The sequence below is a fragment of the Helianthus annuus genome, chromosome 1 (assembly GCF_002127325.2).
Source record: "Helianthus annuus cultivar XRQ/B chromosome 1, HanXRQr2.0-SUNRISE, whole genome shotgun sequence".
NCBI classification, from domain to species: domain Eukaryota; kingdom Viridiplantae; phylum Streptophyta; class Magnoliopsida; order Asterales; family Asteraceae; genus Helianthus; species Helianthus annuus.
This window is the reverse complement of record NC_035433.2, coordinates 77,999,093-78,012,816: the sequence shown is the minus strand read 5'-3', so window position 1 is coordinate 78,012,816 and position 13,724 is coordinate 77,999,093. Positions and strand designations below refer to the sequence as shown.

The window sequence follows — 13,724 nt, the reverse complement described above, 5'->3', positions numbered from 1 at the left end:
GTTGTGGAAAAATATCAAAGAAAGATTTGACCACCAGAAGAAGCTGGTCTTGCTCCCTAAAGCTCGCTATGAATGGCTTCATTTGAGGCTACAAGATTATAAAAGTGTTAGCGAGTACAACTCTGCCCTTTTCCGCATCACCTCTTAGCTTAAATTATGTGGTGAAAAAATAACCGACGAAGACATGCTTGAGAAAACTTTCTCAACGTTCCATGCATCAAACATGCTCCTGTCGCAGCAGTACAGGGAACGTAAATTTACAAAATATTCTGAATTAATATCATGTTTGTTGGTCGCGGAGCAAAACAACAAGCTCCTACTACAAAATCATCAAGCGCGACCCGTCGGTGCAAGCCCATTGCCAGAAGCCAATGCGGCAAATTATCAAAGGGGACGTGGGAGAGGTGGCGGTCGCGGCCGTGTTCGTGGTCGTGGTCGTGGACGGAGCAATACATGGCAACGATAGTCTCAAAATTCTAAATCTAGTGGTGGCGAATCGAGCCGACAAAACACGGGACGATCTCCTAGAGGGAGAACTGGCGGGAGCTAAAACAATATATGTTATAAATGTGGAATGTCAAATCATTGGTCCCGCACATGTCGCACCCCTAAACATCTCGTTGAAGCTTATCAACAGAAGATGAAAGAAACAGGAAAAAATGTTGAGACAAATCTAATTGAGAATGCACTTAATCTGCCATCTCCTACACCACTATCAGACACTCATCCAGACGCATCTGACTTCATTGAAAATTAGTGACATCCTATGGTTGAACTTTATGTGATGTTTTTTTTAAGACTATGGTTTCTTTTCTTTGTTTAGATCTTGTTTAAACTCTTATGGTATTTTATGTTTGAACTATTGTTATGGTTTCATTTAAAATCTTTGTGATATTAATTTTTTTATTTATCATACTCAAGCAATTAGTTCGTTATATTAATTTATTTTATTATTACCAGAGGAAATATGTTTACAAGCTCAAATAAAGCTATCATTGGTGATGAATGTCTCGTAGATAGTGGTACCACCAACACTATTCTCAAACATAAGAAATTTTTCTCTGAGTTGTCTCCTGCTGAGACACTTGTGGGTACTATTTCCGGTGTGTGTGATCTTATAGAAGGCTCTGGAAGAGCAAGCATCATATTACCATCGGGTACTAAACTAATTATAAATGATGCATTATACTCTAGTAAATCAAGACGAAATTTACTTAGTTTTAAAAGTATTCGACAAAATGGTTACCACCTCAAAACAACATCCGAAAATAATATTGAATACTTACAAATTACTTCAAATGAAAATGGCAAAGATACCATTGTAGAAAAGCTAAAAGCTTTGTCCTCTGGATTATATTATACAAATATTACTCCTGTTGAAGCATACATGGTGGTGAGTAACCATATGTTACTAGATAAAGACACATTTACAATATGGCATGACCGACTAGGTCACCCATGTAACATAATGATGAGGCGAATAATTAAGAACGCAAATGGGCACCCTCTTAAAAATTTAAAAGTCTTACAATCAAAAGATTTATTATGTGCAGCATGCTCTCTAGGCAAACTTATAACTCGGCCCTCACAAACTAAGTTGACACAAGAAAACCCCTCATTTTTGGAAAGAATCCAGGGGGATATCTGTGGGCCAATACATCCTCCTTGTGGTCCATTCCGCTATTTCTTAGTCTTAATTGACGCCTCATCGCGATGGTCACACGTGAGTCTTTTAGCTACTCGAAATGTAGCATTTGCCCGACTATTAGCGCAAATCATACAGTTGAGAGCTTATTTCCCTGAAAATCCAATTAAAACCATACGAGTGGATAATGCAGGAGAATTCACATCCCAAGCTTTTAACGATTATTGTATGTCGATTGGGATAAAGGTTGAACATCCAGTAGCTCATGTTCATACACAAAATGGTTTAGCTGAATCATTAATTAAACGATTACAAATAATCGCTAGACCTCTCCTGATGAGATGCAAATTGCCATCTTCTGCATGGGGACATGCTATTTTACACGCTGCTGCACTAATCCGATTAAGACCAACTTTCGATCATGAATACTCCCCATTACAACTGGTCTCCGGAAGAGAACCAAATCGGTCCCACCTCAAAATATTTGGTTGTGCGGTATATGTACCAATATCGCCACCACAACGTACCATTATGGGACCACAAAGAAGACTGAGCATTTACATCGGTTTTAACTCCCCGTCTATTATTAAATATTTAGAACCATTAACGGGTGACATGTTTACAACACGCTTTGCTGATTGTCAGTTTAATGAGACAGTATTCCCAGTCTTAGGGGGAGATAAGACAAAAGAAAGACTGGTAACACAAGAGTTAACATGGAATGCATCATCATTATCAAATCTCGACCCTCGAAGTGGTCAATGTGAATCTGAAGTCCAAAAGATTATACATTTGCAAAGAATCGCAAATGAATTACCAGATGCATTCACAGACACAAATAGGGTGACAAAGTCACATATACCAGCATCAAATGCACCTGCTCGAATTGAAGTAATCCCAGAAGCGATTACCATACAAAGAAAACGTGGGAGACCAATAGGTTCCAAAGATAAAAACCCACGTAAGCGAAAAGAGCAGAATAAATCAGTTGGTGAAAATTTAATAACTGAAACCCTAGAAGAGGTAAATGTCCCAGAAGAGACAAATATAACTCTAGAGGAAAATAAAAATCCAGAAGACACACTAGTACCAAACGAAAACGAGATCTCTATCAATTATGTACAAAATAGTACAATATGGAACCGAAATGAAACACGTGTTAATGATATATTTGCATATGCTATAGCAACGGATGTAATCAATGAAAATGATTATGTACCTAAAACTCTAGAAGAATGCATGCATAGAGTTGATTGGCCAAAATGGCAAGAGGCCATAAAGGCTGAGTTAGGTTCGCTTGAAAAGCGAAATGTTTTCGGACCTGTAGTCCGAACACCCATAGACGTCAAACCAGTAGGTTATAAATGGGTGTTTGCTATAAAAAGAAATGAAAGGAATGAGATTGTATGATACAAGGCACGTCTTATAGCACAAGGGTTTTCCCAAATCTCAGGAGTTGATTATGAGGAAACGTATTCCCCTGTAGTGGATGCGATAACCCTTAGATTTCTAATTGGCCTTGCAATCTCAGAAGGACTTCAAATGAGACTTATGGATGTCGTCACTGCATACTTGTACGGGACACTTGAAAATGACATCTACATGAAAATACCTAAAGGGTTAAAAATGCCCGAAGCATTAAAATCAATACCTCGAGACATGTGTGCTATAAAGCTAAAAAGATCTTTATATGGTCTTAAACAATCTGGCCGCATGTGGTACAATCGGCTCAATGAATATCTTGAAAAAGAAGGATACAAGTCTGATGTAATCAGTCCATGTATTTTTATAAAAAGATCACTCTCAAAATTCACTATTGTAGCAGTCCACGTTGATGATATAAACATCATCGGAGCTCCTGAAGAGATAGAAAAAACTGCTAATATATTAAAGAGAGAATTTGAGATGAAAGACCTTGGCACAACAAAATTATGTCTCGGCCTGCAGTTTGAGCATTTACGAAACGGTACATTCGTCCATCAGTCATACTACATCCAAAAGATGTTAGTACGTTTTAATATGGACAAAGCTCATCCGTTTAGAATACCCATGGTTGTCCGACCGCTAGATCCTCAAAAGGATCTTTACCGCCCTCAAGAAGAAGGCGAAGAAGTACTTGGTCCAGAAGTACCGTACTTAAGTGCGATCGGTGCCCTTATGTATCTTGCAAATAACACGAGACCCGATATTGCATTCTCGGTACATGTGCTAGCAAGATATAGTTCAAACCCAACACGTAGACACTGGAATGGAATAAAACACATATTCCGATATATTTGCGGGACACAAGACTTAGGTCTTTTCTACCAGAAAGATCAAAAGTCCTAGCTTGTTGGGTATGCTGATGCTGGATATCTATCAGATCCACATAAAGCAAAATCTCAAACAGGTTATGTATTCACATATGGTGGCACAGCAATTTCTTGGAAGTCAACTAAGCAAACACTTACAGCAACGTCATCAAATCATGCTGAACTAATTGCACTATGTGAAGCTGGTCGAGAATGCGTGTGGTTGAGATCAATGATTACTCACATACAAGAAGCATGTGGATTAGAACAGATCAAGAAGGAGCCAACGATTATTTATGAAGACAATGCTGCTTGCATAGCTCAGATCAAAGAAGGTTACATCAAGGGTGATCGAACAAAGCACATTTCACCAAAATTCTTCTCAACATATGACTTGCAGAAAGAAGGGAAAATTGATGTTTGTCAAATCAAGTCAAGTGAAAATTTAGCTGACCTATTCACAAAATCTTTACCAAGAAACAGTTTCGAGCAACTATCATACAAGATCGGTCTCCGTAGATTGAAAGATGTTTGTTGAATTCGGGGGGAGAATTATACACACTGTACTCTTTTTCCCTTAACTAAGTTTTGTCCCAATGGGTTTTCTTAGTAAGGTTTTTAATGAGGCAGTACAACTGATCCAGTAGTATCAGTTTATTATATAGGTCCTGAAGTATCTATTTAATATCATCCTGAAGTATGTTATTAACTGTGTATAATAAATAATAATATATATCTGAGGGGGAGTGTTATAAATACAGATATATTCCCTCCTAATTCTCCTCTTAAATTATCATGGTTTCATTACATTTGACTACATAATGTTTCAGTTACATTTGACTACATAAATTCTCAGTTACATTTGACTACATCATTGTATATATATATATATGATTGATAAATAAAAGAGTACACACTTCTCATACAGTTCTCATTTTTCATTTCAAAATGAACTATATTAAGAAATGGCGACACTTTGGACAACTAAATATAATTAGTCTTTAATAAATTACAAAATGAATGGGTAAATAATAGACAGAGAGTAAAACCGAGGGGTTAAATCTGAAAATCTCACCTCAGCCACACTTAGGCTATAGGGTATGGGGATCATGGTTGGGACATGATTTGCCACTTAGGAACATGAATGGAAGGCTACACCACCCCCTTGATTGATCCACCATGGTTTGCATGGATTAAACCATGGCAACGATGGTCCTCCTTTCCATTTTTCAACAAATCATTTCCTTTTTGTTTAGACAAAGATAATAAATAAGGAGCTAATGGTTTGGGTCATGACCATACCCTTAGGGTAGTGGTTTTGGATGGTGGATTAAAGATGAGTTACATGGCACTAACATGGAGGGTCATGGTGGTCATGAGGGTCATGACCACACCCTATAGCCTTATAAATTAAAACCCTAATTCTTTATTCATTCTTATCATCAGATCAGACGTATCTTGTTGGTCTACAGCGCCGCTCTCTGCAACCGTCTGTAATCTTACTGGGCATCGCCCCATTGCCAATGTTAGACGAAAACTGCTTTGGAATTCAATGGTAAGTATTCCTTAATTCTTGTTTGGTCTCATCTATCTTTGTTTATACTGTTTTTGAGTAAAATTATAATTGACTGCTGCAGGGAACTGAAGAAAGAACCCATGTTAGTTGTTGATAACATGTTGATCGTTCATAGGCGTTGTGACAAGGATCAACAGAAGCACCGATCTGGATGCATGATCTGGATGCATGATCAGGTTGCATGTGTATAGTTTGCAAGCAACCGGCCTGCTAGTGGATCCAACCACCGTTCATCATCTGCTGCCCTGGTGTTTTACGAACACGGGTGCTTTTCCTAATCTCTCTGGCCCATTGACAACAGTGTCTTCTGCCTGTGATGTTTGAGCGAATACTTATTTGAGGCTCAATCCTCTTAGTTTTATAAAGCATGGCAGCAAAGCATTATACTATACTCGTGTAATAGATGCGTTCTTATCATAAGTGTGAAATTAAATTGTAATTGTATCGATCTTTTGTTTTAGCAACTTAAATTATAAATTAAGTTGACCCACATTTTTATGTATAAATATGTGTAGAGTGTTTAAAATGAAGTGATTAACATTTTCTAAGTGTTTATACCATTTAGAAAAAACAACAGGTGATTCTTGTTCTTGGTTTTGCTCTATAACATAATCACTACTACAGTTCCGAAAGTAACCATGGTCTAGGGTTTCTTAGCGGTTGACCGTGTCAAGCCAACTTCAACTCAGGCTCAAGTCCAAAAGAGTCAACTGCTTACAACAGATATGAACGGTCAAAAAGTGCTATAATAAAAAATAAATAATAAATTTATAAGAAAGTGAGACGACCCAATAATAGCATTTTAAGGGTGAGCGGAGTGGAAGCGGGGAGTGGATGGGGTGGATGGAGTCACCGTGCAGGAACACCGCCGTTGACCCCCATTCCCTGCGATGATTGATTGAATTAAGTGACATGTTACCGCTTGAAGATATGACCATTGCATGTTGTTTTTTGAACGTTGGAGGTGGGGTAATGCCTATAATATAATGCCGTTGTGTATTAAAGAAAATTGATTTCTTATTTAAATATCACATTTACATATCATTTTTCTCACAACTCAAAACTACAAACTAAATACCTCTCATACACCATGGATAAACAAAAAAAAACGCGAGATCGCCAAAAAAATATAACTAGCAATGCAATTTCTAATTTATAGTTTTATTTTCCTAGTTTTAATTTTATGTATTGTTTTTTTTTAATTTTAATTTAATGTATTAACATTAATCAGACACTTATAAGTTACAATCCGAACTCATTTCTATACCTACTAAATAAAACCACCAAGAATCCAACTGTTGGTATTTCCAACATTAATCTAGTGTGTTATGGCTTCCCAGACTGGCAGTGAAAGAAACGTTAACCATGGGGAGTGGTGGCAAGGTGGGGGAAGCCAGCCAACGCTGGCTAGCCCACTTCGTGGCAGCGTTGGCTTGGCGTTGTCCAGCCAGCATCGCTATGAAGCCCGGCATTGGAGGTGACCTGGCTAGCGGGGATTGGCTAGGGAAATCAAACCGTTGGGGGTAGCCGTTAGCCAAATGGCTAGTTAAACTAAAAAATATATATTATTTTACCCCATCACAATTTACATTATCACAAGCCTCTCTCTCTCTCTCTCTCTCTATCTCTCTCTCTCTCTCTTCAAATTTAAACCAAATGTCACAGTGTCACACTAGAAACTAGGGTTGTACAAATCGCTCGTCCATTTCTTGTAAATTTAGTGTTCGAAAAGTATTTCAATTTTTTGGCTCAGTTACAAATAAGCCAATTTGCTTAGTTTGGTTTGTAAATGAGTCAAGCATGACCAAAGGTCTGCCCTGTTCGACTCGGCTCGTGAATTGCTCCACTTGACTTCATATCCGGAACACACACACACCTAATGAAAGATGAGATGTGTAAGTTGTATAAGCCCATGAAGCCCAATGGACCCACGATAACGCCCAGTTAAACCAAGTCAAAACCAAGTTTGGGTTAAAAAAACATAACAATAACATAATTGGGGATTATTCCTTCACTAATTCCGTTTTCAAACCCTAATTTCGGATCAACTGCAAATGGGGAAGATTCCGGTGAAGATCAAATCCGTTGTGTACGGCCTCTCGCCGTTCCAGCAGAAGATAATGCCCGGTCTCTGGAACGAATTCACCCATAAGATCACTCACAAAGTCACCGAGAATTGGCTCAACGCCGTTCTTCTCGTCGGCCCTGTCGTCGGCGTTTACTCGTAAGTATCAATATTAATATTAATAACGTTCCTTTGATAAGTTCTAATTCGATATGTTTTATTTTCATTTTTGTTATTTATATATGTAACCTGATGGTTTTGTGTGATATTAATATACATGTGTTTTGTTTGTGTGTAAAATCTGTTATCTGTTTGATATTAATGTGGAATGTAAATGTATTTAAGTAAGTATCAATAATATTCCTTTGATCAGTGATTCAGTTCTAATTCAAACCTATTTATTTTGTGTGATATTAATATACCTGTGTTTTGTTTGTATGTTGAATCTGGTATGTGTTTGATATTAATGTGGACTGTAAATGTGTTTAGAAAAGGAAAGAAAATGTATATAAGTTAGCACAAGAAGAATATATATTAGCAAAGTGGTGCAAGGGTGCAACTACTCAAATGCTATGCTTTAAGCTGTTTGAGACAAGGGACAAGATTGTGTTGGTGTATGTATATGGTTTTATTATACGTGTTGGGTTCGTAGGCTTTAGGGTTAGCCGGCCCTAGTTATTAGGCCCACTTAGTTAACTTGTTGACCAAGTAGGAAACCATAATCTTGTTCTATAAATACCTATCATGTAATTGTAGTCTGTGTCATTCTGAAAACAGTTGTGAGCATCTAATAAAATTAAACCCTAGTTGCAACCCGTGGACGTAGGTCACCTTGACCGCACCACGTAAATTCTCGTGTTCTTTATTTTCTGCTAGTGTGTGTGTGTTTGTTCCGCTTCCGCTCGAGCCTACTCTGATCCGATACCCCTAACAAGTGGTATCAGAGCCAAAGGTTCAGTTAAATACACGGTTCACACGGTTATCGCAGGAGAGGGAGAGAGAGCTAGACGAGAGATCTTGATCTGCTATTGCTGTCGTTGCCACTGACTTGTTTACGGCTCGTACCTATTCTCTGGTTACGGCTCGTAAGGTCTAGGGTTTGCGCCGTAGGGTTTGCTGTTGCAGATCTGGTGGGTTTTGGGGTGTTTGGCGATTAGGGTTTCGGTTCTTGAACCCTGGTTATTCGCTGATTTTACGCTCGGGTTTGCAAGAGAAGTCGCTGGTTCGGGTACTTCGGGTTTCTGGTTTATTGAAAGTTGCTCGGGTTTCGGTTGCTTGGTTCCTTGTGGTTTTTTCTGGTTTTTCTCGTTTGCTATGGCTGAAGACGGGAAGTTCCGAATCGAGAAGTTCAACGGTACTGATTTTGCTTGGTGGAGAATGCAAATAGAGGCGTTGCTTGGTGAATGCGATTTGGATGTGGTACTGGAAGAAAAACCTGCTGTAATGGATAAAGCTGTCGAGGCAATTTGGAACTCAAAGGACAAAAAGGCAAGAGGTAAAATTACATTGGCTTTGACGAGGAGTGTCGCATTTAATATCATGAAAGAAACAACTGCTCGTGATATGTTAGCAGCTCTGTCAAATATATATGAGAAGCCGTCTGCCGGTAATAGGGTGTTCTTGATGAGGGAACTGTTTAATACGAGAATGAACGAAGGCAGTTCAGTTGCTTATCACATTAACGAGGTCAATTCAATTTTGTCCAGGTTAGCAACTGTGGGCATGAAGTTGGATGATGACACTCAAGCTGTGGTTTTGTTATCTTCCTTACCTGATAGTTGGTCAGGATTTGTGACAACGGTCACTGAAACTGCTGGAACTGGAAATTTGAAGTTTGATCGGGTCCGGGATAGTGTTTCAGGTGAAGACGTTCGGTATGCTCAGTGTTAGCAGGGGAAGAGGTAAAAACAGAAGCAGTGGGAGTCGTGGGAAAACCTTGTCCAAAGGTGGGAAGAATGTGAGGTGCTGGAACTGTGGTGAAAAGGGGCATGTTAAAAACGAGTGTCCTGATCCTAAGAAAGAGGATGGTAGGCAGCATGTAAACAGTGTTGTGTCAGATGAATCTGACGGTGACGTACTGGTTTGCTGTGAAGAGTCTATAGATTCTTGGGCTATGGATTCTGGTTCTTCGTTTCACGCCATGCACAGCGGGGAGACGATGGTGAATCTGAAAAAAAGGAGACTTTGGAAAGGTACGATTAGCTAACGGTCATGTTCTTAATGTTACGGGTATGGGAGATGTCAATCTGAAGACTCCACTGGGCACTACATGGAACTTAAAGAACGTCCGGGTAATTCCAGGTTTAACGAAGAAACTTATTTCTGTTAGTCAACTGGATAAACAGGGACTAGATGTTAAGTTTGGTGGTGGGAAGTGGAAGGTGATTGATGGAAATCTTGTTGTTGCCTGTGGGAGGAGACGAGGATCGTTGTATCTAGTTGAGATACCTGTTGAGGGAGTAGCCGTCCCTGTACAACATAAAGTCTGGTTCACTGAATCTAGTAAGCGGAAGAGGGTTCAATTTGTGAACTTGAATTCTGGTGCTTTGGGGATGTGAGTTGAATGTGGTCGGGGGTCTAAGTTTAAGCCAGTCAGGGGATTTGGTGATAGTGGGAGCATGGGTTGTGTTCCGGGTACAATCACAAAGAACCGTTGGGTTTTGAAGACGAAGATTCCGACTGAAGAAAAAAGCTCTCCTGGAAATAGTTTGCAAAATGTGGAGAGTGGTACTAATTCTCGGTGTATCTCTGGAGCTGGTGGATCGTGCAAACCGGTTGAGATAGAGAATGGGTCTGATAAGACTGTTGGGTTGGAGCTTGTGGGAGCTTCAACTAGTCTCTCAGGTACTTGATGAGAGGTGTGGTTGCAATTAGGTGGCTTGGATGGTGACTGAAGTCTTAGCTTGTTCTTGGAACTGGAAGCTGGGAAGACTTGAACGTAAAGATTACTGAAGTTACTGGTGATGGGTTTCTTGGATGCACTTTGTGGACTATGCAAAGCCTCCGAGTGGGAGATTGTTGGGTTTGTAGGCTTTAGGGTTAGCCGGCCCTCGTTATTAGGCCCACTTAGTTAACTTGTTGACCAAGTAGGAAACCCTAATCTTGTTCTATAAATACCTATCATGTAATTGTAGTCTGTGTCATTCTGAAAACAGTTGTGAGCATCTAATAAAAGTAAAACCCTAGTTGCAACCCGTGGACGTAGGTCACCTTGACCGAACCATGTAAATTCTCGTGTTCTTTATTTTCTGCTAGTGTGTGTGTGTTTGTTCCGCTTCTGCTCGAGCCTATTCTGATCCGATACCCCTAACAATACGCTTATTGCTGTACCTTGTCAAAGGTGAACAGAGTGCGAGTTTAGGTGCTCGGGTGAGGTGAGGCCTGGGCGCCTGTAAGACACGCAATGCGAACTGGGTAGAAAGGTGACGTGAGGCGCTCGCCGTGATCTAGGTGCGGGCGCAACGAGGTGATAGCCTGGCTCTGTGCAGGTGCTGATAGGAGACCGAAGAGGAAAATTTTAGTAAATTAACCTGTGCAGCAAGATCAGCAACTGAGGAGAGTTATTTGTTCAAGTGAGCAATGGTTTTCTCTTTCCCCTAAGCGTAGTTTGTCTTCTTTAGTGTACTCCGATTTCCCTACAAGGTTTCCTTTGGGTTTATTCATTACAATGGAGCTCTTCTTTTTTTGTTTCCCTTTATTTGGGCTCTTTTTTTCTTCCTTCAAGGATGCTATTATGCTTGTTGCTTGTATGGAGTAATTTTTTTCAGTAATTCACTTCTATGCGATCTTACTTAATGCAAGTTGATCGTGCATGAGTGGATTAGTATTTTTTTTGTTAGTTGTGCTTTAACCACCAAAATCACTTTTCGTCACAGCCTATAGTGTTTCGGTTATGATTATAAAAACTATTTTATTTCAATGAGAATCTAGGTTTTCAATGATTTAGAGGGCGACTTTCGACCTGTTTCTTTTCAAGCTATTTTTTTTCATTACACCACTTCAGAGATAAAATATTACCTAGATCAACTCGTTGATAATCTGATGCATTAGTTTTGGCAACTTGCCACATGTTTGTTTGAACATCAACTATGTCGATTAGTTACGAGTGGCACAAGAGATGTCGGGCTTTTTTTTCCATATATGTTGAATATGTTATTTGTGTGTGCAGGTATGTCCAGAGCTATCAAGAAAGTGAGAAATTGAAGCATAGGTACTAATGAACATGAAAGAATGATTGATGTCTCCTTCCTTTAAATAAATGAAAGTAATTTCCATTATTGATTATACATACAGTGGTTTATTGTGTTTGTTGAACTCCTTATCCATTTTTGTCACTTTTTTCACTAATGATTTTATTCGCGTATGGTCTGGGTTCAAATGAACCCACTTGATCGTTCATTTATGTTCATGCAAACGTATTTTTAACAAAAGAAAAGCGTATTTTCTTTATGATTCTGTTATATTGTGCTCTCACAAAAACATGAATATCCTTTAGGGTTTTAGGCAAACGGTTACCCGTTTACAAGAATGCCTCGAACAAAAATGTTTGAAATATATAAGGAACTAGGTTAGCACCCGCGAGTAATAATTGAACAAAATTGAGTAATAATTGAAGGGGCAAGAAAGGGGTTTGAACCACTACACCCTTTCTGAATGAAAATGCTCTTGATGACGTGGCGTTCACATGGCAGAAAATGCCTCTAAGAGGTAAAAGGATTGAACAACTACACATAGTCTTAGAATTTAGATTAAGAAATTTCACGTTGTATAATTTTTTCGTTATAATTTTTAATAAAATTTGATATAAAGATATACACACACAAAGTAGATAATATTTTTTTATTAGCACAAAAGATTTCTCTTAAAAAAATATAACTGGGTAACAAAAAAACAGTTACAAAGCATTGAAGTTCATCAAAACAGAACAATAATAAATGATTTAATCATATAACAATATATAAAGAAATAAGCATTACATGTCATTCTTTTAAAAAACAGATGTAAAAACAAATTACATTTGTTTACAATTATGTAGTTGTTCTCTAAACGTGATAGTATTGAATCATATTAACAGGTTCACAAAATTTTAAATATTAAAGTTAGTTTACACTATTATTATTGTTGTTCTAGATTTAACTTGAAATTTAGTTGTTTTGAAAATGTTTTTCTTTCTTTTGAGTAAGTAAGAAAAACTTCATAAAAAAACCGATTGAAGATGTGTGTATGATTATATCTTTGGCACTAAGAATTTTTAATAAAACCAAAAACATTCAAAATCAGCATCCCGCTGCATCGCACGGGTTCGCGGCACCTTGTTATTAACAAATAATAATGTTTTTTAAAAAAAAAACATTTTACTATATATATAATAACATTTTGCATAAATCAATCTTTATGTTAAAAATAATATTTTTGTACAAATTAGCCTTTATGTTATAAATAATCTTTTTGCACAAATCAATCTTTATGTTATAAAAGACCATAGTACCCTCACATGCAAAGCATGTGAGGTAACTTAACTGAGTTTTTAGACAACATTAGTTGTAAAGTTTATAGAACGTTATAAAACATGAACATAAAGGTTGGGTTTTGCCGATTTCATAGTGAAAGGTATGAATTGCAGTTTAGGTATAACATAAAGGTTGATTTATGCAATTTAGTCTTTTGATAAACACGATTTTATGAAATAATAAAAGTCCTGATCTATTATTGCAAGTAAAAGCTTTCCTTGGCTCGTTGATCATTTGAAAATACCCATCTTGCCCCGTGGAACTCCCCAGATATTATCAAATCATTCCAACCGATAACATTGTACCTGTAACAAACAACAATTAAAATGTAGATATGAAAATAAAAAAAAAGTAAATTACACATATTATCCTTTATTTACACCCTAAATTTCAGTCGCTGTCCTTTGTGTTTAATTTGTGCAGTTCATGTCCTTTAATTAACAAATTTGCACACATTCTGTCCTTTTTCTCTAAACCCCATCCACCCACCCAGTTAACTGCACCCATGTGCCCCTCACGTACGTGAGGAGCAAAATCGTCAATATCCCAGTCCCTCACCATTTATAAAAAAACCCCAACTTCTTCATTTTTACAAAAATTAAGGTTTGTTCTTCAACCTACAAGCACGAAATCATGG

General features: G+C 38.0%; 1 protein-coding gene across 1 annotated transcript; it reads left to right on the top strand.

Moving 5' to 3' along the window:
* Window positions 1-7,494: 7,494 nt before the first annotated feature.
* On the top strand, window positions 7,495-12,004 carry LOC110942017 (cytochrome b-c1 complex subunit 8). The gene is made up of 2 exons (XM_022183710.2): window positions 7,495-7,736; window positions 11,746-12,004. The coding sequence occupies exons 1-2, from the start codon at window positions 7,567-7,569 to the stop codon at window positions 11,792-11,794; spliced, it is 219 nt and encodes a 72-aa protein (XP_022039402.1). The 5' UTR covers window positions 7,495-7,566; the 3' UTR covers window positions 11,795-12,004.
* Window positions 12,005-13,724: the final 1,720 nt, after the last annotated feature.